The sequence below is a fragment of the Apteryx mantelli genome, chromosome 1, assembly GCF_036417845.1.
Source record: "Apteryx mantelli isolate bAptMan1 chromosome 1, bAptMan1.hap1, whole genome shotgun sequence".
NCBI lineage: Eukaryota > Metazoa > Chordata > Aves > Apterygiformes > Apterygidae > Apteryx > Apteryx mantelli.
Window position 1 is genome coordinate 58,604,681 of NC_089978.1, and position 26,417 is coordinate 58,631,097.

The 26,417-nt window shown below is 37.8% G+C and overlaps 1 protein-coding gene across 1 annotated transcript in view; it reads right to left on the bottom strand.

Moving 5' to 3' along the window:
* Positions 1–26,417, bottom strand: part of ABCC4 (ATP binding cassette subfamily C member 4 (PEL blood group)) — a 152,095-nt gene that overhangs the window by 39,996 nt on the left and 85,682 nt on the right. Inside the window, exons 20-24 of the mRNA XM_067293393.1 lie at positions 25,387–25,466; positions 6,433–6,583; positions 5,673–5,792; positions 1,659–1,769; positions 79–179 (exon numbers count right to left, since the gene is read on the bottom strand). Of these exons, the coding sequence (XP_067149494.1) occupies positions 79–179; positions 1,659–1,769; positions 5,673–5,792; positions 6,433–6,583; positions 25,387–25,466 (563 nt within the window). The remainder of the gene's footprint in view (positions 1–78; positions 180–1,658; positions 1,770–5,672; positions 5,793–6,432; positions 6,584–25,386; positions 25,467–26,417) is intronic.

Below are 26,417 nucleotides of genomic sequence, written 5' to 3' on the forward strand. Positions count from 1 at the left end.
AGAACCCCATCCTTAAGGCCTCATGTCACAAGAGCAAAAAGGAATCAAGAAGGGGAAAAAGGAAGGAATAAACGTTACCAGGTTTTCAACTTCAGCACTTTGTCTAACACCCCACTGGAATGTCCCCATGAGAGTGATTGCATAGGATAGTGCCAAACCAACCTGCCCCGCATTCAAAGCTGCAGAAAGAAGAAAAAAGAAAATTGAATAGATAAACTGGTAATTACACAAAGTTCTAGTTAACTTCACTTTCACACAAATACATAATGGAAGCATCACAGCCAGAATTTTTATTGGTTACACAGTACTTACCATCTGTGCAACCAGTAGCTCCGGGCAGAATAATTACTTGTTGCCTCTTCCCCACTTTTTTTTGAATGTTTTGGAAATTATCTGGGTATTTGAAAAGACAATCCTGATTCTCCTTGACCTGGCACTTATCTAAAACCTGAAGTTCAGACTCAAGACCACGCTTACATAGCTTTCTAGGGTCACCCCTATTTGGCTAAGCATTAATATCTTCTCAGTTATTTTCTAAGGGAGCTAGAACAGCCCCCAGATCCATGCAAAAATGAGCGTAAAGTGATTTCAAAATAAGTTACGAACATTTACATCAACTCTGTACAGTTGCAAATGACCACAGAAAATAACAGGACAAAATATTTCTTCCTCTATTTACATAAACGCTTACTATGTTCAGTGGGTCAGCTCTTGTAAAATAAATGAATTCTGCCTGCCCTAATATTAAGCCTGATTGTCCTCTGACTTACTTGAACTTTATCCTAGCACAGCTCTATTGACTTCAAGAGAGCTACTCCTTATCCAGAGGCAAGAAAAGATTCAGGACCATTGTTCTGACTTGTCTTTTTGCATTCTAATAACTTCAAATCTAGCTCAAATTTTTCAGTGTTAAGCAGCGTACAGTATTTTAAAATACACATGCACACACACAAAACTTATCCAAAGAAAAAAGAAACATAAACAGCAAATTAGCACTAATTTTCATGTCCAAGATAATTACTTCTTCCTTCATATTTTAGATGACTATCTCAGTTTAGTACATCTAACCCAATTACATCCTGGATGATGCATACACTAAGACAGTTCATGAGTGACAGTGAATATAAACTGTATTATTACAAGGTGATTTTCTTTCTGGAACTGGCCTATCCTGCTGATCCAAGGTATTAGAAGAATATCCCTCAGAATTTTAGTTTGCCTTTTGGCCTACTGTGCCATGTGTAGAAAGGGAAGAAGTGTTAAGAAGCAGCTCTGTGGGTGTTTCAGTACAAAAAGCAAAGCCCTGTAGGCTTGCAAAGGAAAGGCAAAGATGAGGAAAAAGAAAAGATTTATTTGCTGTTATCCTGAAAGCCAGAATCTTGAAAGTGAAGACTACAGATCTGCAAGTTTGTTTGCATATTTGAGGAAGATGGCAGATGCATGCCTAAGCCCTGAAGATGTCTGAACTGCCTCCAGTACTTGCAGGAAAGGAGATAGAGCTCCAATGCCCGAGACTGAGGAAGAGATCATGATCTAGAAAGAAACATTTAACTTAATTACAGTCCTTAAACAATTAGAAACAGTAAACTATGAAAAAGAATTAGACATTACTATACATGGTAATTACTGGGAGAACTTTTCCTAACATCTGTACTTACTCTTGGCAAGAAGCAGGGAACCAAAGGCAACCACTATAACAAAAATGGCACAGATGGCATCCAGACGCACAGCAAACCACCTCGAAGTCGTCAGAAATAGAAACCAGGCCTCTAAAGTGTATTTTACAAAGACATAAGAACAGTGGGTTATGAGAAAAATGAGTTGTATAATTATTATTAAATTAAATCCTGTTGATATTACAAGTTGTTATAAAAAAAAAGGGGGGGAGAAAAAGTGTATTGTCATCTTCAAGTGTATGTCTGTATGGATTGATGATAACTAGAATTTTGTCCTGTTTTCTTGGTAGAGTCTGACCTAGTTTCACAGTAATACAACCAAGGATAGTATAACAAACAGAAGTAGGAAGAAAAACAAAAACATTCAAGGCCTGAAGCCAGCCCAGTTACTTACAATGGAAGCCCCTCCTTAACTTCAGTGGACTCGGAATGGGAGTCTTGTACAAAATGCAGAAGTACAGCTACATTTGTTGTAGTTGGACTATAGTCTACAGGCTATTTTAGACAGACTGCATCACAACACATTTGTCTAAACCACTTCAGAGGCAGCTGTGCTGGGGTTAAGCTCCCATTACAAGCAGAGGAGATCTAGTCAACACAGTCAGTGGAGGTGCAGGGCTATTCAATTGACCAAATGCATACATCTAGTTTTGGAGGACTTCACAGGTGGACATCTCCACTGGGCGGGCACTTACATTTACGTGTCCACAATTTGGTGCTGAATTCCATCCCAGATACTGTACAGTACAACATACAGGGCATAACAGCATAAAGACATTGTAAGACAGAAGGCAAAATGTTTGAGCTCAGGGCCAAAACCAGAAGTCAAATAGCCATAACAAAGTAACAAATTGTCCCAGCTGCTACCAAGTCACAGTAAAAGGTTACTGTTCCAACTCTTTCAGCGCTGCTTGTCACTGCTCCATGCTAAAAATTCGTGCTGTTTGAACTGTTTAACTGTTCCTTAGATCAGTGCTGGGAAAGATTCAAAGTAAAAAATCCTTATTATAACAGAGAGAGAGATAAGTCTGTTTTTAAGTCAGATCATTTGGATAGCCAGATTAAGGAGTGATCAAATCAGTAATTCAGCCAACAGGACTGCATATAACTTCTGGAGGACTGTGGAGGGAAAGGGATGATAACAGGCAGTCAAGGAAGTTCTAGATCTGGTAATCTGTTATTCTCATTCTACATTAACTGCATGCCTGACCACACATTTAGCAGCTGGCTTCATTAAACAAAAGACATTTGATATGGTCTAATGGAAGGTCATACACCTAGGCACATGGATTTACATGTACAGAAAGGAGGGCCATATAAAGTCACAAACCTAGTTTCAGAAATAAAATTTATCATGGTGAGTTAGGTACCTGTCTGAAGCCCAGGAGGCAAGTGACTCTAGAAACCAAGCCTATAACACCTTCCTACACTTAGATGGGAGCCTAGTAGTAAGACCACAAAATGGAAGACTTGGGTTGTAGATTTTCAGCTCCAAGGATTTGCTCTATTGGTGCTGTTGTCCAGGAAGGTGTATTAAGAACTGCTAGCTTGAGACGGGCCATTCTGCAACCTTCCAGTGTAATCGGGGCCTCTGTGCATGCAGGAATGCACCCTTCATGGGGACTCATCAGGACAGAACTTCTGATGAGCTTGCTCAGAAACATGCTGCACTGGCAGGAAGGAAGCTTAGGCTTAGATCAATCCTCAACATGTCTTTTAAGTGTTTTGTTTTGTTTTCTTATCTAAAGACTATTTAATACCAAATTGATAGGCAACCCTTGAAACAGGGCTCCCAAGGGAGTGTCTTGTTTCCCAAGCTCAGCCTCATATAGAGAGGAGGAAAGTGCTCTAGCCAAAAGCACTAAACAAAGACACTGCTGGCTGGGAGAGCCTTCTGTGAGGCAGGAAAGAGTTCAAGCCTCTTCAGCTGAGGAGGAACTTAAGAGAACCCAGGACTCCAACTTTCTGAGCAAGCACAGAAGGTATCCTCTCCTATCAGCTATGGTTTAAGCACGTTTAGGATCACAGGATCATTCAGATTGGAAAGAAACTCAGGAAGTCTCTACTCCAACCTCCTGCTCAAAGCAGGGTCAGCTATGAGGTCAGACCAGGTTGCTCAGAGCTTTATCTAGGTTGGGTCTTGAAAATCTCCCAAAATGGACACTGCACGTCTCTGGGCGATCTGTTCCACTGCTTGACTGTCCTCTTGGTGAAAAAGTTTTTCCTTATATCCAGTCTCTTGTTTCAACTTATACCTGTTTTCCTCTCTCCTCCCACAATACACCACTGTGAAGAACCTGGCTCCTCCTTGATAACATCCTTGTAGGTGCTTGAAGGCAGCTATTAGATCTTCTCAAAGCATTCTCTTTCCCAGGCTGAACAAGTCCAGTTTCTTCAGCCTCTCGTCATAGGGAGGCCTTTCCTCATAGTCCCCTAACCATCTTAGCAGCCCTCCACTGAGCTCACTCCAGTTTGTTAATGTCTTTCCTGTATTTGGTGGTCTAAAACAGGATGCAGTATTCTAGATGTGGTCTAATGAATGTTGAGGAGGATAGTCTCTTCCCTCAATCTACTGGCAGTGCTCCTGTTAATACAGCCCAGGATGCTGTTGGCCGCCTTTTTTGTCTAGGTACACTGCTGGCTCATGTTCACACAAAGAATCTAAAACCCACACACCCTAAATGAGCTGGTATACTTTGATATTTTGGTAGGAAAGGCACCAAGATGAGAAGTGCAGGTACACAAAAACAGTGCAACTTTAGGCACTTAAATTTTATCTCAAAAGCATGCTCCTGAACTGTGCAGCAGGAGTGTTATGAACCATTTTATTAGAGTTAGATGCATAAAATACACTGGAAAAATGGCATGCTTATGTACCTTAGATCTGACCATAAAATACAAAAAAGATTTATTTTAAAGGTCACATTCCTCTTTGTATGGTGAATCTTGTATATGCAGTTTATTCCCTAAGGATATCTTTTCATACAAAACTTAGAAAGCAACTTTGTTTTCCTTCACCATCAGCTAATGTCAAATTGATTTGGCCAGATTGGTAATGGCTCAAAAATACTAAGAAAAGGGGAATTCAAAGCTTGATGTGCCTCCCTGGAAGATAAGTTTTACTCACTAACAAGTCACTGCGCTCATCACAGATACAAGTGTGCAAAATTCTATGACCTGTGATAAACAATACTTCAGACAAGATCAGCTGGTCTGTTCTGGCCTGAAACTTTAAAAGTGTATCAATTAAAAAAAAGCCATAGGATATACTTGCATATCTTATGACAGAGGAAAACTCAAGAACTTATCTAACAAATATAAAATCACAAGTTTGCATTCTTCTTTATCAGTTTAGAATTTCTGCTGCATCTTGAAGAACATTGTAATAGAGAGCTGGTAACATTTTCAGTTAGTTAGAAATTTAATTGATAGAGGAAAGGAGTCATAGTACAAACCTAAACTATATTAGTTTTGCTTGCAGAATACTAATATTTTACTCCTTCTGGTCATGCTAATACTGTATATTCATTTGAGCTCTGAAAGTTGCTCAAAGCAAAAAAAGATAAGAGATTTACAAAACTTTTCCAGCAAGATGATTTATATTAAATATCTTTGCCTACTTCTAGCACACTACTTAATATTAAATGCTTCATAATGTAGCTTAGCTTGTTTATTGCTTTTTTTTTTAAAAGACAAAATCCAGGAAAATGTCAAAATGATTCTTTAAATATTCTTATCAGGCATACTTTAAAATGTTTATCTTAAACATTGTTAAAACATATGCACGGGTATCTGAAATTACATTACAGCCCAAAGTAAACTCTCAAAGTCTAGACAGATAACTTTTTTGTTTTAATAGAGAAATTTTACCCTAAAGAGACAAACGCACAGCTCCTACTGATTTTAATGTACATTATATACATGTCACTGAGGGCATAAGATATTTCCCTCTTACAGAGCAAAGTATTTGGTTTTTCATGTCAATTCATCGCAAACCTGAGTGGAGGTCTTGGTGTGCATCAAATAATTTTTGAAATCTTTCCTCTGCTTTCAAAGCCCGAATAGTCCAAAGTCCCTGGAGGGATGACGACAAGTGGGAGAACACTGGACTTCGAGCTACAAAGGGAAATGAGAGTAACTTAGCAATAGCTCGAGGGCAACATTTAATTCTTTTTGTACTATGCTAATCTTTAATCCTACTACTTTATATTTAACCATACGAGTTACTGTACTGCATCCTTTTAGAATAAATATGCAATATCTTTAACCAAAGTCCGTTTACTCAATTAGAATCATTCAGACAGCCAGGCAGATTAATTTATACCAAAATGTCGTACATTTTTAAACAATAGTTGTCACCCAAGAAATTCTTTAAGCTTTATTAATGACATGAGGCAACCATGTTTGTTATTCATGATGCTTAATATTTCATATCATAGTCAAGCTAAAGCCAAGCACAACAGTCAGATTAGGTCAGAAATACCATTACTATGTGCATGTAAGGTCCCAAAGGCGAGCAACTTAAACAAGCTCTTAACTAACTTGACTTACACATAGTTAAACTGACATAACCAAGATTTATTGTTGTGCAAAAGCAGGAGGTAAGCATGTATTTCACTAGTTGAGACCCAAGACAATGAGGAATTTATTTGCAAAGCCAAAGAAAAACTAATCAATAAATTGTCTATAAAATGTCAGCATTTAACATAATCATAAGCAGGTTCAAGCTAACATCAAGTCCCACCAAACTACATACTTGTGGATTCCAGACGTTTAATATCTCTTGAAGTGTCTAAGAAATATCGTCGAAGAAAAATGAAAAGAATAAATAGTGGAATTAAGGGGATCAGTATCCAAGGAATCACTGCCACAGCCACAGCTACCACACCAAAAATCTGTAGGAGAGTCTGCAACACAATAGAAACAAACAAAAAAAATTCTTTGCCAGAAGAATTTAATTTAGAACAAGTACAAAACTATTTAACACTATTGAAACATTTAAATATTTAGACATAACTACCAAATTTAAGAGTGTATGCATTGTATAACATTTGAACTACATCTGTTTTTATGCAATTTGAAGAATTTACAGCAATACCTAATTTGACTAATTGTGCAGTTTATGGTTTTCTTCTGCATTATTTGTTAAGAGATGTCCTTACAAAATTGGTTGACTTAACATAAACATCTTACTTTGTGGACTATTTCTGTGACTGCTGTAACAAAATAATAGAATGCTGATTAATGAGATAAACAAGTAATCTTTAACGGTCCAAAGCCATCCAATGAATCAGTACGGTGTTTTGTCACTCCAGGTTAGGAGTTAAACTGATGTTCAACAGAGACTTGTAGCTTTCCACTAAGAACCACTCTGTCCCATACAAAAAGAAAACCTGACACCAGAGAAAGTAAGTTTTCTCTTTGCAAAGGATCGTAATTGTGAAATGTTATAATTAAGAAAAAAAAACAAACATTGCAAGATAAGTGTTACAAGAGGCTAGTTTTATCACTAAAAAATAAGAGATGAACAGCTAGGCTAAACCTGAATTTACTCTTAGAAAACTGGATATGATGGCAAAGGAAATCTTGTTGTTTAGGACAGTAGATCCTGGCCCAACTTTCTAAACTAAACCTCACATTTCTTGCAGACCACTTTACACCCTTCCCATCAAACTTCCAGTTTGAATATATTATGAAAAACAAACAGAAGTATCTGCACGCAAACTCCTAGACCCTTTCAGAACACCAGCTTGGTTTTTTTCCTGGCAAACTGACATCAGGGTCCTGCCATTTGCTCATAAACCAAACAAACAAATAGCAAAAAAAAACACATACGAAAGAACACATACACAAAGAAATCCACCCTGTATAACTACCAGACAGCAGAAATTCTAGCTCAACACTAAATTCCTATATTATATTAATTAACAAATTTTCTTAGAAATAACACTATTTTTTAAAAATGCCTCCATTTTATGGACTACATAGGAGCCACCTTCTTCATCATAATGCATAGATAGATTCCAGCTGAATTTTGTGGCTGCTTAATCTTTGAATGCCAAAAAAAATGCATAAGTGACCATCAGGGCCTGAGAACATGTGTCTTAAAGCTAAAGATCTTCCATCCTGGCATCTCTGGATCTAGCTGGAAAAGCTAAGCAACATGTCAGCTAAGAATGGATATTGAGAGAGCTACCTGGATTTTCAAATACTTTCAATGGTACTGTCTATGAAACAGAACGCACTCTAAAGCTAAAACTGAGCATAACCTTTCACATCTCTCTTTTCTTGAGTTTTCTCTGACTTCACCCTAATTTCACCTGACTGAACGGCAAACCCACGCACCTTGCACGTTATGACTGCATGAGTCAGCACGACTCAGACCTCGGCTCTAGGCAAGATCCTAACTCCCAACGGAAGATTTATCAGCACAGCAGCCTTTGCACCTCACAGACCCTGAAAGCACACTGGAGGGTCTCCTAATGATGGATGATCAGTTGAGGAAAACAGCTACAGGGTGGGTATGACGTAGGAGCTCTGAAGGAAGCCATTTGACTACTGCATTGCTCATCTGTGGGTAAAGTTATTGATAGAATTATATTGTTTGACTTTATAGATGCATACAGTAGATTGCAAGCATTTTGCCTAGATTTCATCACAGGGAGGTAAGGTGGCAGCGAGAGTGCACGGTATTTCACTTGTATCAGTTATGCATGTGGTTATGTCAGCACAAAGCAAAAGGAAACACCTTGACTCCTCACCAGCACTGCTGTCAGCCCTTCTCCGCACATTCTTCAAAATCTTATAGGTGCATTTCATTTTTATCATGAAGAAGGGATGAGAAGGCAAATAAAAATTCCCTACCACCTTCAAATTTTCTCCGGTCTAGACCACTGTTTCTCCCCGCTCCACTTACTCTCTGCCTAGCCTGCCAGCCACCTGCACTCTAGCTAAGCTCTCAAGGCTCCCTCACCTCCATCCTCAATGGCAAACAGATTGAAGTCAGCTCCTTACTTCTGACAACTCACTCCCAAATCTGTTTTTTTACACCTCTTCCCTTCCACTTCTCCCTCAGTCACCTCTAATGGACTGCAAGCTGAATTATCTGATTCCTAGGCAGTCAAAAAAGCAGTCTCTGAAGCACTTCTGCCTCCTCATATCATCAGCCGCAAACCTGATGTGAAGCATTGAGGAAGGCTGCTTCAAGGAAGAGAATTATGAGGAAAATCTTTTTCTTAAAAAAAGAAAATTCCAAAGTGAAGTGTTAGTGATGATTTCTACAATATGTTGCAAAGTGCCGGTGGGGGTGGGAGTAGAACTATGAGGATCCAGCTCATGTAAACAGTGCCTCGCTACGATGAAAATACAGGGAAGGAAAAGATGGTTAGGATGACTAAAGTAAAAATCGGACACCACCTTTGGAAGGAATTTCAGATGAGCCTGCACCACCTTATCATTACAAAAATTTATGATAGGGTGGATCAGTCATGTGTGTTGTTTTTTGGAAAACCAAACTTGCATATAAATTAACTCTTAATGAAGTAGTCTGAAAGCCAGACACAACTATCTGAAGACTGTAATCATGTAGTTATTGTGTGAGGTAAGTCAAAGGTTCTAATTCCTGAGTTTCACAACAGACAACTAACCTCTACAGTTTAAGACTGCCCGAACTTCTAGTAGATTCACTGCATGCAAGCAGGATGACCAGAGATAATCAGCAGGCTGATGATAATGAGCAGTCTGATCATCCTCTTCTCTGGAGTCAAGGAGCAAGCTACAGATTCAGTTTGCACAGCAAGAAATGCTTGGGACTGCATACCTAGACCTTGGCTAGCAGAACCTGCCTACAGTTGATAATTGTATCAAAAAGCTAAGCACAACAGAACGTTTCCCTATATAAAGAAATATAGCCTATAAAACAGTATCTTTTATTATATTTCTTATTTTTAGCATTTAAAGGTCTTTTGTGATGACTGTGCAGAAAACACAGTAGCTAAATTTTAAAAATTAGGAATTGATTAACTACATTTTATAGCTACCTGCACAGTAATGGAAACAAGGCCAGCTTAGGCAAAAGACAACAGATGCACAAGCTACAAATACTGAAGAGAAGAGACCCAGATACAAAGTGAAATCAAATAAATTTGCTTCCAAGCAGAGCCACAGTATCATCCCACGTCCATATCCAAATTTGCTTCAGTTTCTCTGAAGAAAGATGAATCCCCCACTCACAGACTGGTCCTCAGACCACATACTCTATCCATACTCTGTCTAGAGGACAGAAACTTATGTGCTGTTTGTTTTGGGGTCACCCTTTTGCTTGCAAGAGTCCCAAGAAGTTTCCTTCATACATCAGTCAGTCACTCAATTGACCGTGGCTTATCTTTCCTTAGGAAAAATCACTCCTGTCTTACTGACGTGCTGCAGTCCCCACTAGACCAAGCATAGCTTCCTATAAGCCTCTGGGGAAGTGAATGTTCTGATCAGCACATCCACTTGTGAAACATGTGCCTTCCCTTCATCTTCTGATGATCTGTATCTTTGTAATTCTTATAGGTGCTGTGAGTGATATCCTGGAGTTTTTATCTCAAATAGGTCTTGGTATAGAAAGAACAAGGTATTTCAGTACCATAACCACGCAACAGAAAAGCATTTAACATGAAGTAAAGAAATGATAATAAAACAATCATAAAAATCTGGAAACATTGCAATTATAACTCACTAGCTGTCAGCCTTTCTCTTTGTTGCATAAGCTATATATCATTTATATATTGTTACATATCTTATGACAAATCATATGCTATATTAAGTCATTCAAGAAAGCCAACAGAATTAAAATGTAAAAGTAGAATTTAAGATATTTCATAAGAATATTTACTCTTCCATCCTATAGACCACAGCCATTCCATATCAGTTATATCCTGAACTCAGTATTTCATGTCCGATGAAAGTACTTCTTTGAAAAAGGTACCTAGTCTTGATGTGATATTAAGAATCCCTCAAGTCCTTTGGTGCTTTGTTCCAATGGGTATGTACCCTCACTTCTTAGTCTTTTTTCCAGTTTGAATATTTCTGGTTTATGCTTCCAGTCACTTACTGTGGATTTAAAAGCCCTTCAGCCCTTCAGTTCTTTAGCTCCTCATGAAAGAGCCTATCAATCACCTCTCCATCTTCTTTCTAATGAGCTGGACAGATTCAGATCTTTAAGGTTTTCCATTTTCTTCATCATTCAAAAAGAAGTTTTGCTGTTTTTTAATGGACCTCATAATTTTTTTCAACATCTTTTAAAAAATATACACATAAGGAGTACCATTGTGGCCTGTTTTCTTAAGTGCCTAGTATGATTTATGATGCCAAGTTATCTGCATGGGGCTGATAACTATGACGTAGGACCAGTACTGTAGGAACCACACCATTCTGGACTCGCAGCTAGAGTCCAGGTAGGATCTCTAATGGAACAAGTGGAGTTCCAAGCATGGGAGGCTCAGAAATCAAAATGTAGGAATCTACAACAGGCAACTGGTGCAAACTGAAACACAGGAAATTCTGTCTGAACATGAGGAAAAACTTCTTTACTGTGAGGGTGACTGAGCACTGGAACAGGTTGCCCAGAGAGGTTGTGGAGTCTCCATCCTTGGGGATATTCAAAAGCCATCTGGACACAGTCCTGGGCAGCCTGCTCTAGGTGACCCTGCTTGAGCAGGGGGGTTGGACTAGATGATCTCCAGAGGTCCCTTCCAGCCTCAACCATTCTGTGATTCTGTGATACATACGATCTACATGGCTAAGCTCCTGTCCTATTCAGCTGAGTTCAGAAAGTGATTTAGCTAACCCTTAAGTGGCTGTCTAATGACCAGATAGTTGACTATTTCTCTGCTCTGCTAGGTCTAGATATTGACTAGATGCCCTCTGATTACAGTGAAGTACACATCTAAAGCCCCGCAAGTAGATACCTGAATTTTGATGACTGAATCTGCAGTCAAATCCCACCCAAGAACTGCAGTAAAACTGCGTTTACTGATATTTAAGCAGAAGTAAAACACACCTTCCTCCAGCTCCTACACTCTGTACCCCACTATGTACATCTAAGGATTGTATCAGTTCATGGACACTGCCACATAGCCATGCTATTTAATATAGTAATCATGCATATCCTGGATTTCAAGTTTGTAAACCTTAACTGCATTAACTTGGGGCACTCCCAGTCATGCTCTGCTGTCTGAAGTAAAGCCAGGCCAAGAAACTACAAAACCCCACTCTGTCCATACACGCTTGGCATCATGCTTCCTCCTCCTCTCCTCCATCTAACTAAAATTATTTCCTTGTTGGCTCTGCCAAATAACTGCACATACAATCAATTCCTAATGCAATTCTGAAAACATTTTCTTTTTCCTTGAACTTTTTTTTCAAATCAGATTGTTTGGACAGACTGTATCACACAGCTCTGTTAAAGAACAGCTATACATGCGTTTGGTTACACTGGCACAGCAGAGGACAACCTTCCGTGGTGAGGAAGCATTGTGATGAGCAGATCACAGTGGTAAACACTTCACTCAGATCAGCTGCATCCAGCACAGCATATTTGACCCCACACTGTAGGTTTTTTCATTTTCTCTTCTTTATTACTAAAAACCAGAAAACATACACATAGAAACTCTTTACCTTTGTAAAACAAACCTAGTACCTACACAACCCTGTTTTGTTTTAGTCAGTTAAACTGACTGGAGTTGAGGCCTGCAGTCTTGCCTTTTATAGCAAAAAAACAAAGGTATTTTTAAATACATGTGGTTTTTTTGTCAAATCAGGCTAAAAAAACCCAGCAGGACTATGGCTATCTATACTACTACTTGCATCAAACTGCCAGGAAGAGATTTGTCTTGAGAGAAAAGCAATGAAGACTTATGGGTAGAGGAAAAAAAGTGTTGCATGTAAATATTGTATTTAAAAGACCTCTCAGTCATGGTCCTTTCCTGAAGCAACCAACGATAGCAATCCATGACTGCAGCAACTGCCCTCCAGTCAGTATTAATTTAGCTTTAGAAAAATGTGCATGCTTGAAAATATAAAGACCAGACAAGTGAGACACTGAAGGAGGGGGGCGGAGGGACACAGAAAAGAAATGAAAATTTTAATTCCAGATAAAATGGATGAAAGAAGAGTCAGAACTAAATAGTGCCAGTTCCAAAAGCCCCAAAACCAGCAAGCTCATGTTATGAGCCTATGAGTCACCCTCTCTTCCTCAGAAACCTGCTGTTACCAATTAGCGGACAACAGGTTACCTGACTAAATCCATACATCACTGCAGCACGTGACTATCAGATTAACCCTAAAAACACATATGAAACTCACAATCACATCTTTAATGCTTGTACCTTCTGATTAATCTTGTCTCTATGAGATAGTCTTTCTGGATCATTGGTTTTCCTAGTAAACCAGCATATCCTTAGCTCCTCAGGGCAAATGCTTTTGTGCCACCAACATGCTCTTTCATTTGATTTGGCACGCATTTTACCGTAAGTGAGAAGTCTTAAGATTTGTTTGAGACCATGATGAATTCTGTCCGGCTGTTCTTTGACAAGTGACTTTATTATAAAAAAGGTTTCTCTTTAATACACTGGCACTGCCACCATTCTTTCACCATATCTGAAGAGCATCCTATCGTCACAAGCCTATTACCCCACAACAAGGGCTAGAAATAGGTTTTCTGGGCACCCTGTGCCAAGAAGCTTAACTATCTTATACAGGTCTCAGCCTCAACAGCAGCTCAAAAAAAAAAAAAAAAATCCCAGTACATATGTTGTCTGAGACTTCCAGATATTGATGCTTTATAAACAGATACGTAATCAAGCCCTGGACTTTGTGATTGCCAGACACTCAAGATGCTCATCCTTCCACAATTTAATACAGAGCTTTATGAAAACACAAGCTTTTATCACAGCCAAAGCTTCAGCCTCTATTTATGCGTATCTACATATGGTTCCTGTTCATATCCACTATGTAGAAGACATTGCCTCCAATAATGACCCATTATTTAAACAGAACAGAGCCCATACCTATTCTTGTAAAAGACTGCAGACAACATAGCTTTCTATTTACAAGCAGTAAAAACTCAAGTTAGAGGAGTAGCACCTCTAACTTGATTTTCTCCAATTCTTTGCTACTACTTGCACCTTGTGCCCAATAAACACTTCTGCACAAAAGCATTCTCAATCATCTGGCGGCAAGGCACAACTTTACAATGATGATCTAAACATAAAAAGGGGATTTTCTCTTCTTGAAGTTACCTTTACTCTGATTTCCCTGTAAAAATGACTTAATCTCTCTCTTCTGTTATTTCCTTTATGCAAAATTTCTCTGCTGGGTTTTCCTCCTCTTTTTAAAAAAGTCTGTATTTAGTCCCTGGCTATGCTCCTACATTGTTATTTTCCCAAAGGTAAAAATGTACATATATGAAAACTAGTCACTTAAACTATCACCCCATTTGTACCATGACAAATATGTTATATCTTCCTGTGAAGCACCTTGGAAGCCAAGCACATTTTACATGGTAGTTTGAGGAACCAGCATTTTTCAGGGAGAGTAAAGAACATGCACACACGTTTTCTCAACAGCTCATGCCAGAACCTGTCTGGGACAACGCAGAAAAATGCCTGGCACCAGCCTACTCTTCCAGAGTTTCTCCTCTTCTCAGATGGTGGAAAGCATCCCCTTCCTGCATAATAATTTAGGTTTTTTGTGACCATATGCAAAGAAGGGCTTAAGACCCCCACCGCAATACCAGCAAGTGTGGTCACTTTGCTGGCTGTTCCCCTTGCTCCAAGATTCCCAGGGTAATGTACTTACAATTGATACTTTTTAGAGAAAACTAAAGGACAGCAGGACAATTTTTGCTCTCCTACAATCCCTTAGAAGCCATTTCCAAAATTCCTCTTCAGCTGTATTAGTCCCATAGCACTCCACTGAGCATGGACTCTGATGAAATCAAAGGTCTGACTCATTTTTCATCCAATAATGAGTATTTTTTCTTTAGTACTACTACAAATGGCATATTTCCCATTTTGTTCTTTGCTCATACGGTTAGTACTTTATCTCTTCAGCATAGACTGGCTCGCCAATACTTGTCCTCAGCCATATCTTACTTACAACTCTTCTAAAAGCAGTTTTTCTTTCAGTGATAATTAGTGCATTTTCTTCCACAGAAGGGGCACACATACACAGAACAAAAATCAACAAATGTTCCACTGCTGTCAGGCTACTAAGTTGCAGGAGGCAGATGTTACAAGCACATACAAAAGGATGTGAAAAAATGGGTACCAAAGGGCTGGGAAGGGATGGATCTTCCAGCATTCCCAGTACAAGACTGTGGATGCTGGAGTAAAAGGGGAATGGCCCACAGAAAGTGGCCAGGCTCACATGCTCTCCTCAAAAAGCATCTCCTATTGTCACTGCTGGAGAAAGAATACTGGGCTAAATCAACCACTGCTGTTATCCAGTATGGCGTTAATACATTCTTATGTTCAAGTCCATTCAACTATTTGCTAAAACACTGTTCCTGCAAGGAATTCTTCTGAGCTAATGATGATATCGTCATACCCTTTTTGTCCATGCTATGCACATTCTTCCAGTTTTTCCAAATGCCAGGCAAAATTTGGCTTACCACAGATGCTACTGCTCCATATGTTGTAGTTTTTGCAAACTCTGGCTTTCAGCTATATGGACTTCTCTGCCTCAAGCATCTGACTCATGGCCATAATGTAAGAGCAACCCCCTTTCCCCTCCAAAAACACCTCAGCTTCAACTGCATGAGCTTTTCTGCTCAGCCAAGTCTAATTGTTTGGCCAAAAGTCAATTTGGGGTCTTTCAGCAACCTTAAAAGCTTTGTGCTACATTTGAGCCATAAGCTGTTCTGTTAAAAAGCATATCAGCTCTCCAGTAACGCAGGTCTTCAGCCTTACATAATTACAAGCTTTTAAACTTTTTTACTGTTTGTTCTTGCTATTTAGATATACACTGTTCATATGTTTATTTTTAGGTGGAATGAAGTACTACTCAAATTTCTGCAAGTTCCACAGTGGCCCCTCTGCCTTAGTCAAATCAAAACTATGAAAAATATTAATCACTACAGAATCAGCTGTCTTCAGAAATAAAACTACTTTCTGTTCTTTTCTCATAGCCCTCTTTCCTAGAAGATACGCAAAAAAAAATTAAAAAAAAATTAAAGCTTGTTAGTCTGCCTTTAATTTTTTTTCCCAGGTTCGCCAGAGCATTGCAACTCTGATGGGGCTATAAAATACTACTCTACTTAAAATAAATTCCTGACTTGCATAACTCTTCAGAACTACACACTCTTCAGTAATCACGCAGCTCCAAGGAGCTTAGCAGTGGCCTGACGCGTTCAGCAACTGCTTTCTAACTAATCCGCGTGGGCCTCTGAACACCACCGCGCCACGTCTTTCATCCAGTTCAGCCACTTCTTGCAGGTCCAGATCCCAGTAGCATCTGGGCAAGCAAATAGAAACCTTCTCGGCAGACAATAAACATTATTTACTGTGCTAAATGCGCATTCATGATTTGTTACAAATACAAGACCATAAAGACCACCTTTCAGAAGTGTATTGATGACAAACCATGAACACACACACCCCACAGTAAACAACATATACTAAGCCTGATCCCAAAATCCAAATTTCAACCTGGCAAGATAACTAACTCTTTACCCCTCAGTAGCAGGCTATTATGATTAACTGCAGGAGGGACAACTGAATCGGGTATCAAAGCCAGCACGTTCTTATTTTTAGTCTAACAATTTTTAGAAAGGAAGACCTGAAACAATTCTTTTAGCATGACACAATCGACATTCATAATAAGAGAGCTCTGCTTGTTTAAACTAATAATTAGACTATTTCAAAACTCAATAAAACAAACAAACAAACAAAAGATTTAAGGATGTCACTGCAGAAGAAAATGCAATCACTTAGCACACTGTTTTTCCACCATGTAGGAATAGTCATTGTCTAGACCACAAAAGAGCATTTCCTAATGCATAATTTTTTACAATTTCAAGAGTGTAATCCAAACTAATTAACATGTTTAAATGACAACAAAATTATCACATAACGTAAAGGTAGGGAAGCTTATACCTGTCTGTCTTAAGACATTTGACATTCAGTTCCCAGCTGAGCTCTCATCTTGTACTTTAGCAGACTGCCCACACTGCAGCACATATCTTTTAAACAACAAATTCATCTGGAGTTTTCAATTCAGCTGCAGAGTTCACCAGTCAACCACAGTATCAATTTCAGATCTTGTGAAAAGCAAGAAAAAAGTTCTCATGTTCTGCATGAGATGCACATATAACCCTAGGAGCACATTTTTATAAGATACAGTCTTTTTTGCTAGAGGTAATTTCCTGTCCCGCATGTTTGTTTGGGGCATTGTGCATACATAATGATTTAACACACACACCAGTAATATAGCTTAGTAATTTAAATTACCTCAAAGTTTCTTCCTCCCTCTCTCTTGAATTCAAAGTGAAATCTCCAGTCCTTTTGCCAAACAGTGAAATCCTTCTTTGTTTGTAAGCACACATCCTATCTATAGTATATCAATAGTTTAAGGCAATCTAGAAGATTTGTACTTATCACCATTCGGAACACAATTGTTACACTCTATGGCTGACAGCAGAATTAAAAGATTTTTAGCTACTGTGGAGTGTTAGAAATGTTGATGATCTTCAAAGGTCTTAAAATATCATAATAAGAAAACTGTAACACATAAGTTCACTTACAGCATTTCTTTGCTGTCTTTCACAGTAAGAAAAATGAAAAACAAAACAACAAAAAAACTTCCAATGGATATAAAGAACCTCAGATGAACAGAATCTCTCTTCAGGACTTCTGCAAATTCTACCCTAAGAGGGCAGGAACCTCTAGATCATACACAACTGGGACATCAATGGGCTTCCATACAACTGTATTGATTTTCAGTAGATGAAAACATAGTTGAGAATAATCTGATAAAGAAAACAGAGAAGCCAATTTGGAGAAGAGAAGAATTGCTTTAAATCTGATCTAAATTTTATACCTACTGGTTTCAGTCAGATACACCAAAATACTGTGATGAAAACTAGGTTTTAGTCTTCCTGGCACTAAGCCACAACCTGCTGAAAATTTTAGGGAAAGGAAGAGAAAGACTGCATCTCACAAGACTTACATGCTCTAGATGAAAAAAATAGAGAATATAGATTTCAACTACCAATAAGTGAAATCTAGCTTTGCTCTTCTGAGGAGTACTATATTCAAAACATCAGTCTTCCACATTGCATTGAGAAAATGGAAGTAATAGCCTAGTAACAAAAACAAGATCTACATTTACTGTGTAAATGGAGAAGTATACAAGCTAAAAGAAAAAGAGCTAAGAAAAATATGAAAAGGAGAAAAGGGGTAAAGGAAACACATGAAAGCAAGATGAGATAAAGGTAATAAAATAGCATTTCTCAGAATTATTTTGTATTCTTTCCCATGTTAGATACAGGCTTACTTCTACAAGTTTTTTTAATAGGGTCAAAACTGAGTAAATACAACCCCTAAAACATTTTAAAATTATGTTTTATTTCCATACACAGTTAGTTTTGTTACTGCAATGACACCTGTTGCCTTGACACTAATATGTGGAGAATGACATACATAGTGATTTTTATAAAGATTATACACACTACTGTAAACAGGAAAAAAAAGTGGGGTAATGGAAAGTATTGGGTTGGATTATGCATGACTGATACAGTGGGAACAGACCTTTAGCTTTCCCTAAAAATTTGAAGTCTCTGTGTAAATAGGAACCAGCCCATTAGCAATGACTAGAGACTTTACATATTTTATCATATATATATACACATATACACACACACATACACACACAGAAACAACCTCAGTAAATACGCAATTCATATGCAAGACAGCCATTCTTAAATTAAAAGGAATATGATGACAACTACAGAGCAAAGACCAGCAATAGCTTTGGCATAGATTATCTCCACTGCTGGTCACCATCAAGAAGACTAATTGGTTACTGAGATTTAACAATCAAGGCATTCAAAGAGAGAGGAATGAAAGGTCAGTAAAGAACCGCATTATTTAGAGAAGGCTCTGTGCTAAACTCACAGCTCCAGCATTTTGGTCTTAAAGACACAAGTGCATCCCAAGCCTCCTTCTCCGACACACCCCTTACTCCTTTTGAGGGGTGGTGTTTGGCCAGGGTGGCAGGTTTTTTTATTTTTTACAGAATATATAATCCCTTCATAATTCAAAGAAAAAAGCAAAACTGAAAGCACATGCAAATATCAAATGACTAGAGTACAAGAAAGTATTTTTTTTTTAAATATAATGATCATTTCAAAATTTTCTGAAACTATAGCTCAAAAGTGGCCTGTGAAAAAAACATATGCCCCTATTTTCCTTTAAGTGTTAATCAGTCTTTTGTTATGTACTAGCAGATGCCCTGTATATTTGGGAAAGTACAGTTGGAATATTAACTGCAAGCAGAGAAAGTTCAGGGAAACTTTAATGGTCAGGTGCCACCAGGCAACTTTTTTTCTTTTCCTATCTAAACCTCAGCAGAGCTGCACAATCTTGGACTACCGTTGTCACTCAAAATGATCAGAAAGCATCAGAAAGGAACCCAAAAGGTCTCTCCAAGATACAGGCTTGCTCTCCACACCAGGCTGAAGAGAACACACTGACATTTAAGACAGATCCCTCTATTGGTTATTTTATCGCAGTGTATTTAATGTTCATTTAATGTTCATTTTACACACACACATACATACACAGAAAGAACTATTCTTTAGCTAACACAAACATTTCTTAAAACTATCTCACACATGCATACATACAAAACTTGAACACCTCGCTGCCCAAGACCCTCGCCTCTCACAGAAATCACAAAATAATGAAGTCATTGTTAAACTAAAAGATACTGGAATTCCTTCTACACACTTTCCCTGACATCTTCACACAATAAAATGCAGGGGTCAGTGATACTGAAACAAGTAACGGCAGTTCCACTCTTTTGCACATATGAAAGCAAGTGACCCAAGCTATTATTCCAGTCTAAGGCACTTTTTGTTCCTAATATCCAGATGCAGCAGCTTTTTTTTTTTTTTTTTTTTTTTTTTTTTTTTTTTTAAGAAATGACTGTGGACACCTCCTTCACATTTTCCTTTTCTTCAGCATTTTCACTTCATAAAGCTGCAGTCAATGTGTTTTGTGTGTGGTGAGAAGGGAATGGCACATTCAGTGGTGGTCTCAGCCACAGTCTACATTGGTGGCTCAAGTAGTCTCAGGATTAGGTCTTTGTGTGTGATGAAAGGATATGAAAAGTCAGTTATTTAAACTCAGTCAAGCTGTTGATTTTGGGGAGGAAAAAGGTTTAGCAATTCAGTTTTCTTCAATAAATCACTGCCCTTTTCCAAGGGCAGCTGCAGATAGTTCACATGTTCACAGTGTTCTCCAGAAACAAAACAAATCATGATGTTTTTTCCAGTCCAACACAGGGGAAGAAATCAAAATGAAAGGCCATCACATGAAGTTACTTAAATTCGTTAAGAACTAAAGAAGAAATTCGACTCTGTTAAAAGGTAATGAGATCACTGAAGAATTAAGAGGGCCAGAAACTAAAGCCAAAAAAACCTTTAAGATTTATCAACATAATTAACATAAATTAAAAAAACCTGAAATGTACTTCATCCTCTAATATATTCAGTCAGTTTATAGGCACAATTTTCAACTAATAGTTAAGAATTTGGGGGTGCTCATCCTGAATCACCTGTGAGCCAAGTTCAATGATGTTCAGCCTCTGCAGATGTATCTTAAATCAAAGTGAGATGCAGATACTGAAAATAAGCCTTTGATGGGCCCTCAAAAATGTAGCATCCAAAATACTGGCTACTTAGGAATATCTCGGTTCTTGAGCATAAAATACTATTGAATACCTTGGATTCTTAATTCCTTGCATTTCCTGATGAAACTCTCACTTTTACACTATTATAATTGTTGATCTTTTCTCAAATCAGCATAGCGTGTTTTATTAACTAATTACATTGAGCTAGAGATGGATATGCATTTTATCCACGACATTTTAAACTATAAGCCACCCACCGATCAGTGAAGTCTACATCAACAGAGCGCTGTGTTCCCACAGAGCTTAGAGCAGGAGTGGGAACAACAGTTGGCTACAACACTGAGTAAATTTAGCTGGTATTTTCAGAGGAGCCTAAGAAAACTGAGTAACAAAATCCCAGCCACCTTAAAAAATGCCTAACTTCCTTAAGTCCCTTTGGACTTCATGGGACAGTCAAGTTCATACCAACTAAAGGAAACATTCCTATGATTATTAATATGTGGGCAGCTCTTAGGGGCTGCTATCAGGCCTGCCCTCTGATTAAGCCAACAAACACATAAGTAAAAACGTATATATCTAGATGAAGTAGGTGTTTAAATCCTCTTTAAAGGTTTGAAAGCACTTTTAATGGCCTTTATACAAATAGTCCCTGACCTGAAGAGATTGTAACTTAGTTGGAAAACCTGCCAAAAATATGCAACTCTGAATAGGAAAAAGAAAGAGAGATGAAATAGATCATAAGCAAGTGATTAAAGATATGCAGGCTTACTTAAAAACAAACAAACAAAAAACCCCACCACTGCCAAACAATTTCATTCAACTTTTTGGCTATCTGAATCAACATACAGACATGAATTAACTACCTGATCTTACAAATATATTTAGTGCCGTATTTAGTATACATGACAAGTGATGCAGTGAACACGGCACTGCTTTTTTACCAAGGGGATCTGGTACGAAACCTTACGCCTAGCCAGAATCCATTCCAGAACATAAGGGCCCAGGCTAATTTACCTTTTTTTTGTTTTTAACAGAACTGGGGCCTGTGAAGTTTACTTTTTACTTTTATCAGCTTTGAACAGGGCTGTAAATGTACAATTCAAGATATCTCAGTTAAAATGCATAACTTACCTTTGGTTTCTTTTCAGTTTCTATACTTTATGCCTACCCACAGAGCTCTGTTCAACAGCCTTGTAGTAAAATGTAGACATAAATGTGTTCTCAAAAAAGAGAATTATTTTTTATTTATAAAACTTATGGATGCAGTGATTTCTATGAACATTTAGTCACTGCACTAACATGACATTTCTCATATGCTGTTAAAATGCACAGATTAAGATGAAAAAATTATTGCCTTCTCTTAGAGGAGACCAAATTTCCCCCCCCCCCTTGTCTCTCCAAAGACTGATATGCTATATTTTGGTGCAGTTAAAACATGAAAGACAGACAGAAGGAAGTAAACTTTGTAGACAGTGAGAGCTGCTACTTTGGGAGCTACTTCTGACCAACAGTTCTGCAGAATCTAGCTGTGTTTTAGGAAGAAAACACAAAGTCTATGAGGCATTTTTGTGCTTGCCTTCATTTTTGCTTTAACAACTAAGTGTAAATTAAGCATCCACTGTCTTGAATATAAATGACTATTCTTCTTCATTTACTCAATGGAAGATCAAATAAATGCAATTCTTTTAGTTTAAGGAATTAATTTTCATCCAGTATAGCTGTCTAGACCAATCATGGTCATTATGATTGTAGTACAGTGTATAAATCTTATTAGGGGCTCTAAAAGCACATCATGAATTTTTAGCATTGCCTTAAAATCTGTATTCTGCGCAATGCAATAATATTCTTGAAACCAGCAGATTTTAATTATTTATTTATAGGTATTTCAATGGGCTCATGCTGCTGTTTTTGAGTGCCCAATCACATTGTGTTTATTTGTGCAGAAATGATACACTCACTTGCTAATATGGTAAAAGGCTGGAATGCTTCACAATGATCCTAGCAATAACTCAGAAACAGGACCACTTCTTCAATGCAAATCCGCTCAAGAAAAGCTTCTACATACAAAGTAAGATGAACCAGTTACTGCACTGTATTAAGTTTCACTTGATTCCTCCTGACAACCATTTAGACAATGAATGTTGGGAAACGTCTCTCAAAGAATCAACAACAATAGTTGGGATCAGAGCTTTTATATTTAGCTAATACTGTTTTTAGAAAGGAGAAAATATTTCTTCCTGAAGGGATTATAGAAAGTCTTATAAAAGACACCTGCGAACAAAACAAGCAACAAAAGATCTTTATCATAACTGATAACAGTTATCCTTTGTACAAATCTGTGCTTCTTCAGAAATAAATAACATATCTTTGCTATTGAATTTCAAAAGGCACCAACTAATCAACAAACTTGCTAATCAAGAATAGTAAGTTTTAGAAAACTTGCCAACAAGGAAGTGCTTTTGTCTTATGGATAGCAGCTTATTACTAAACAATAGTAAGATCCTAAGTTTTCTTTTCTGATGACAAACAGAACAGGCAAGCTTTGAAACAAAGTATCATTTTAATAGTGTACTGGACATATAATGTCTACTTTATATTTTTGGAAAAACAAACCTTTCGCTTAAAATACAAACCTCAGAATGTGTGACAATTTATGCAACAGCCTATTGAAATGAAATGAGCAAAGTAATCAACGTGAAGGGAAATGCTTAAGACACACGCTTTTCACAATATGAGCGTGAGAAAAAAGAATACAATCACATTTACAATAACAGCCTTCGTTCTTTCACCCCAGATCGGTTAAGTTTTGGTAAGCATATACTGCCCAGGGTATGTATATACTAGTCAAATAACTTAGCTCTCCAGTTCACTACTACATGGTTCAGTCCTCTGCTTGTGTCCCATGCGTACGGGTCAGCCCCCTCCTTGGCTCTCTTTGGAGCAAAGCAGTTGGCTCCCTCAGAAGAAACTAGAATGTAGTTGTCAAGACAGTTTGTTTCAGGGTCTGCTCCCAAAAGAAAGTATGGACAAGACCACACCAATTTTGGCTCCCTCTGCTTACAGAGAGTTCTCCAACATTTTCCCAGCAAGTTTTGCATCCTCAGACAATCCCATGTGCCTCTAAACCACATGCCAGGGTACGCAAAACACCCACTCAGTTTCTTGCTATAAACACACCATGCAAGTGGGCTGCAAAACAACCCTCACATTATTATAAATGCAGAAAACTAAGAAAAAGAGTTAATCGTTTTATCTCATGACCACAGGGCCCAGAGGACGCTCTGGCCAAGACTGCTACCTAGCGTGAGCATACATAGCCCAGCCTGCTGTAAAGGGGACAAACCTGTGCAAACATGAGCCTCTCTGCACTGCTTGCTCTAATGGCCAAGGACCACTACACAGAAGAGATGGCTTTGTCTTTGCGGATGCAACTCCTACACTAAGAGGAGAGAATGAGGACTGCCTGAGCTTCCAGCCAAAAAGAAAGGCACCAAAGAGGGCTGAAATATAGTAAGATAGTCTGTCTAATGAAGGATAGTCAATGAGACTGTATAAAGTTTGGAATCTGTATAAACAATAGAAAAATGGACAGCATATTGCAGAATGATCAATTATCAGGGAAGATTTTTTATCAGGGCCTAAAAAATGTGAATTCAAAATCCTAATACTCACTATAAGCAGCTAGCTCACAAAAAACACTTGTTTTTAATTGGCAAATAAAATACATCACCTTCCTCTCTTCCTCAAAATGGCATGTGGCATTGTAAAGCTTTCATAAACAAATACACAGCTCAACTTTAAGATCTTCGCTAACCTAAGCAAAAAGATGTTCTCTTAAATGTTTTTACTAACTTATTGGAACCACTTTTTTTCTTTTTTCAAGAGTTTGGCATTAACAATGTGATTAAACAATTCTTAAGAACCTGAGAGGGTTCTGGTTTAATTTTAAAGTAGTCAAAATTAGGTTGAGATCCAGATTAAGCTATCTCTAGAAAACTAAATGAAGTTAGCAGTAGTACTTCAAGAACATTTCTGACCTGAGCATGACAGGCCTGATCCACTAAGTGGATCCAGATGATCCAATAAGTCATTTCTATCTCTATCCTCTGCTACTCTATGTATTGCATGATCCATGTATTTTGATGCAGTATGATCACATTTTTCTGTAGCTTTTTGCTTTCTGCAGTATTTTATAAGGAAGAATAATAACGGCTCCAACAGAAAAATCACCGTGATGTCATGTATAATCCTTTATCCTTTCGTCATCATTAAAATCTCAGTGCTTTGTCCATCTTTTTTGTCTGCTGCAACTTATTTCACTTGTTCCTATTAAGGCTATTATATTCACCCTATTACTACTAATCTTTTCTTTGTAAATAGCCACACCTATTTTAATCCAAACTGGTGTGGTAAGCATTTGATTCTTTGTGGAAGTACACACATAATTAGGTTAATCTGTGCTATCTTTTCATGTGAGTTGATTGTTTCTTTACTATGGACATATTTCTTATAACAGCAATAAGCCCGCCAGATTGCTTGGAGGCAAATCAGGAGCAATTTACCAAGCATGTAGCTACTATGAACTGAAATCCTGATATAATAGCAAGTTGTGTATAGCCACTCCTACCTGCAGGTTATTACTCATGTTAGCTATTTACTGACACATTAAATTTCAACCGCACCTTTCTTTCACAAACAAGGACTTTCATTAACTCAACTACATCTGTGACAAATAGCTGATTTTCACCTAAGCATAGAGGAATCTAAATTCAGAATGCAGTGCAGAATTATTTGACAGTAGCAACTGAATTACCTGCACGAAGTCCAAAAACGTCAATGGAAGCAAGTCATCCAGGTGGCCAATATCTTTGGAGAAACGATTTAAGATTCTTCCTGCAGAAACAGGGTTGGAGAAGAAAAGAAAATCTAAATACAATTTCTCAAAAGATCAAAATATCTTAAACACACAATGTTTTACCAGTTTAGTAACAGTTAAAAGGAAACAGCTGGAATCTAAAGATAAAAAGACACCTTTTCAAATCACCACTAAGGGAGTTTTTTGTTTGTTTGTTTTTTAAACAACCAGCGGAATATATTTTGCTATAGAAGAATAAAAACACTTTTTAACAAACACATTTCACCCAGATATAAAACATTTACTTAAAAGCTGATTTTAAACTTTTCCGATCAGTTTAAGCTAGTTGTTCAATAGAATTTAACAGGTGAAACACGCAAGCTTTACATGCTCAATGTGCAGAGGTAAAGGTTTATATTTCAGACATATTAATACAAGTTTCATCAAGCAACACTAGCCAGAATCTGCTCCTATCTCAGCAGATTCTGAGACTCTCACTAGTGCATGCATGTCCTAGATAGATCATAGTTGACTATTTCTAAATTTTGCCCCTCCATTATATTTGAGTTCAAATTGCAGACATTTCTGAAATCAAATTTGAGGTAGATTTGTGTTCATGAAACCTTATATTTATACTTATTCAAAACCTTGACAATGCTGATCTTTATTAAAACCAATAGCTCAATTTTTAATCTGCTCTCACTGAAGCATTTACACTTCTCTATTTTCCCAAGTTCTAGTTGAGTGAAAAAAATCAGTCATAGCAAGAGTTCTTTAATAATTAAAGTTAGAACTCTGCCACCCATAAGTGGATTACTATCTTTCTCTATTAATTGATACCTCCACTCTGCAGGAAAGAAACTCTAGGCAAAGGATGAGAATCTGGCCTTTTATAAGGTGTGTATGCCCATACATGCATTCACATTGCTTTTTTGTCTCCATATATCTTGATTCAATTATTACTTCTAACTGGTACAAACACATTCACT